The sequence below is a fragment of the Myotis lucifugus genome, unplaced genomic scaffold, assembly GCF_000147115.1.
Source record: "Myotis lucifugus unplaced genomic scaffold, Myoluc2.0 scaffold_62, whole genome shotgun sequence".
Lineage (NCBI taxonomy): Eukaryota > Metazoa > Chordata > Mammalia > Chiroptera > Vespertilionidae > Myotis > Myotis lucifugus.
Window position 1 is genome coordinate 2890607 of NW_005871110.1, and position 3214 is coordinate 2893820.

At 46.5% G+C, this 3214-nt stretch overlaps 1 protein-coding gene across 7 annotated transcripts in view; it reads right to left on the bottom strand.

Annotated features, from left to right (window-relative positions):
• JMJD1C (jumonji domain containing 1C) overlaps positions 1-3214 on the bottom strand; it is a 172418-nt gene that overhangs the window by 42933 nt on the left and 126271 nt on the right. For all 7 annotated transcript variants that reach the window (XM_023754618.1, XM_023754616.1, XM_023754620.1 and 4 more), the window contains one exon: positions 1025-1197. In XM_023754618.1, coding sequence (XP_023610386.1) covers positions 1025-1197 — 173 coding nt within the window. The remainder of the gene's footprint in view (positions 1-1024; positions 1198-3214) is intronic.

The following is a 3214-nucleotide window of genomic DNA, read 5'->3' on the forward strand; positions in this document are numbered from 1 at the left end:
CCAGGCACCCAGCAGGACCCCCCACCCTGAAGGGGGTGTGGCAGCCTGCAAAACAGCCTCAGCCCTCACCCAGGCTAGCCAGGCACTCCAGCGGGGACCCCCACCATGAAGGGGGTGTGACCAGTCTGAAAACGGCCTTCAGCCCCTCACCCAGGCTGGCCAGGTACCCCAGCGGGACCCCCACCCTGATCCAGGACACCCTTCAGGGCAAACCAGCCGGCCCCCACCCATGCACCAGGCCCCTATCCTATATTATAAAAGGGTAATATGCAAATTGACCCTAACAGCAGAACCACTGGGAATGACTGGTCACGATGACACACACTGACCACCAGGGGGCAGACGCTCAATGCAGGAGCTCCCCGCTGGTGGTCAGTGTGCTCCCACAGGGGGAACTCTGCTCAGCCACAAGCCAGGCTGCCGGCTGCCAGTACAGTGGTGGTGTGGGAACCTCTCCCGCCTCCTCAGCAGGGCTAAGGATGTCAGACTGCAGCTTAGGCCTGCTCCCCGCTGGCAAGTGGACATCCCCCGAGGGCTCCTGGGTTGCCAGAGGGATGTCTGACTGTCAGCTTAGGCCCAATCCCCCGGGGAGTGGGCCTAAGCCAGCAGGTGGTCATCCCCCCAGGGGTCCCAGACTTTGAGAGAACCCAGGCCGGGCTGAGTGCACTCCCTGGAGTGCACACATTTTTGTGCACCGGGCCTCTAGTCTATAATAATAAAAGCATAATATGCTAAATTAGACCGGACATCCTTCCAGACGACCTTCCCGATGAAGCCAGGGTCCCGGGTGCCGGAGGGAAGAAAGGCCTACTCTTGCACGAATTTTGTGCATCTAGTTCTATTATACAAGTGAAACACGATTTTCCATGTATTCTAAAATTATCAAGTAAATCAAAACTGAAAGAATAGTACTTATTCAAATCCCAGTTTTAAGAGATTAACTTAAAATAACTTGCTTAGAAAATGAAATAAGAAAACGATAAAAGACAAGGCATTTGTAAGTTTTAAGCATTGGTGAACTTACTCTTTATGATGGTCTACTAAACTTTTTGCCAATGGTGGACTGGAATGTGTTGTAATTTTAAGAGGCCGATGAGGCTCTGCACTGGAAGGTCTGACAGGAATGTGACTAAGTAATCCAATACCATCTGCTGAGGTCACAGGGGTGGGTTGATGTAACCAAGAGCTGGGAGAATTCTATTTAAGAAAAAAAGTCAGACTTCAGTTACTAGGAAAAGCTAAAAACAATGTCACAGTAGGACTAAAATAATGATATACTTATGAATCATGTGACTTTTTCTAAATTCACCTAATGAGAAATATTCAGATAAGTAACCAAAATAACTATATAAATATTTCCATATGTCAAAAGTAACCAGCATTAAACTAGTAATTTCTAGAAATTTATTTTATTGAATGCCAATTTTGAAATTATTGCCTTTAACGTATATAGAGAACACAGCTTATACGACTGCCTAAGATTCTATCAAAAGAATATACTGCTAATAAAAAACACCAGAATTTATTATTCCTAAAATACATTTCATCACAAACAGAAATTATAATCAAGTTCATTTGCCAATTTTGTCATGAAAACAATAAACTTTTTCAATGTTATAATTTATTTAGAATAAATGGCAGAAAATTACATTTTTAAGACTCAATTATAGTCCATTTCACTATAAGCTGTCAGTTGTTGGGTCATTAAACTTGGACATGTGGAGGTATCAAAAAGTTATTTTTTGGAGGACAACCAAGATGGCAGCATAGGTAAGCACCTGCAATTGCTGCCTCTCACAACCACATCAAAACTCCAACTAAAAGACAAAACAAATATCATCAAGAACCACGGGAAAGCTGATTGAGTGGAAGTTCTACAACTAGAAGGAAAGAAAAAAGCGCATTGAGACTGGTAAGAGGTGCGGAGATGCGGAAGTGCGGAGGTATGAAGGCCCGCGCGCAATGGGCTGGCAACTGGGTGCACTGTTGTTTTTTTCAATCGGGAGGGAGATACAAGCTCCCGATTGCTCTGAACTCCAGTACCAGGTGAGACTCTGGGGACCCAGACTCATACAGGGAGAAACTGGACTGTCGGACATCGGGTCAGAATGCAAGGGCCGCTTTCTCTCAGAGGTGCTTGCAGCAATCACTGTTCCTGCACGGGGCCGCGGAACACAAGGATCCGGGCACTTCTCCAGGGCAGGGCTGACTGGCAGCCATTGCTGTTTGCTCTGCCCCGGTGATTCCCTGAGACCCTGCCCTACCCAATTTACAACCCCACCCAAGCTATGCGAAGCAGATTTTGCATATGAATGGCCTGTCCTTTTGCAACCTAAAACCTAACAAACTGCAGCTGGGTCAGAGAGCTCCAAAGCTTCTAAAAGAAGGTCTAAGGCCCTGCAGCAGCAGCCTGCATTGCTTCACAGCTGGGCCTCATCTGGGCACTTCCAAACCCCAAACAAAGAGGAGGAATCTGCAGATCTCTCTGTAGCTCCTGCTGGGTGGCCTCAGGCAGTGGCTGACTTTGCACCTCCTTGGAGATCCAAGAGCCAGTGTACCCAGTGGTCAGTGTGAGACCATACCGGATCACAACTCTTCACATCCATAAGAGACACACTCAAGGGGCAGACTCAGTGAGCACCAAAGCCCCACTGAAGCAAGTCCTGCCCCATAAGGGTGTCTCCAGCACAGCAGTTCTCCCATTGTAGACACAACTGGTCCTCATAGCCAATTGGCCTGGAAGTCAATTCCTCCCAGTGATACCTACAACAATCAAGGCTTAACTACAGCAAGACTGTGCACACAGCTCACAAAGGGGTGCACCAAGAGTGTCCACCTCAGGTAATTGGGGAGGCTGAGCAAATGGGCCCTATAGGACACCTAGCACAGAAAGCCACTCTATCAACACAGGGAAGCAGCCAAAATGCAGAGACAAAGAAACATGTCACCAATGAAAAAAATGGAGGAAAGCAAACTACTGGATATAGAGTTCAAAACCATGGTTATAAGGCTACTCAAGAATCTTCTAGAAACCTCTGAGAAATTTAGTGAGACCCTCAAGGATATGAAAAAGGGACCAATCAGAAATTAAGCATACACTGACTGAAATAAAGAATAATATACAGAGATCCCAACAGCAGACTAGAGGATCCCAAGAATCAAGTCAAAGATTTGAAATATGAAGAAGCAAAAAACACCCAATTGGAAAGCAAAC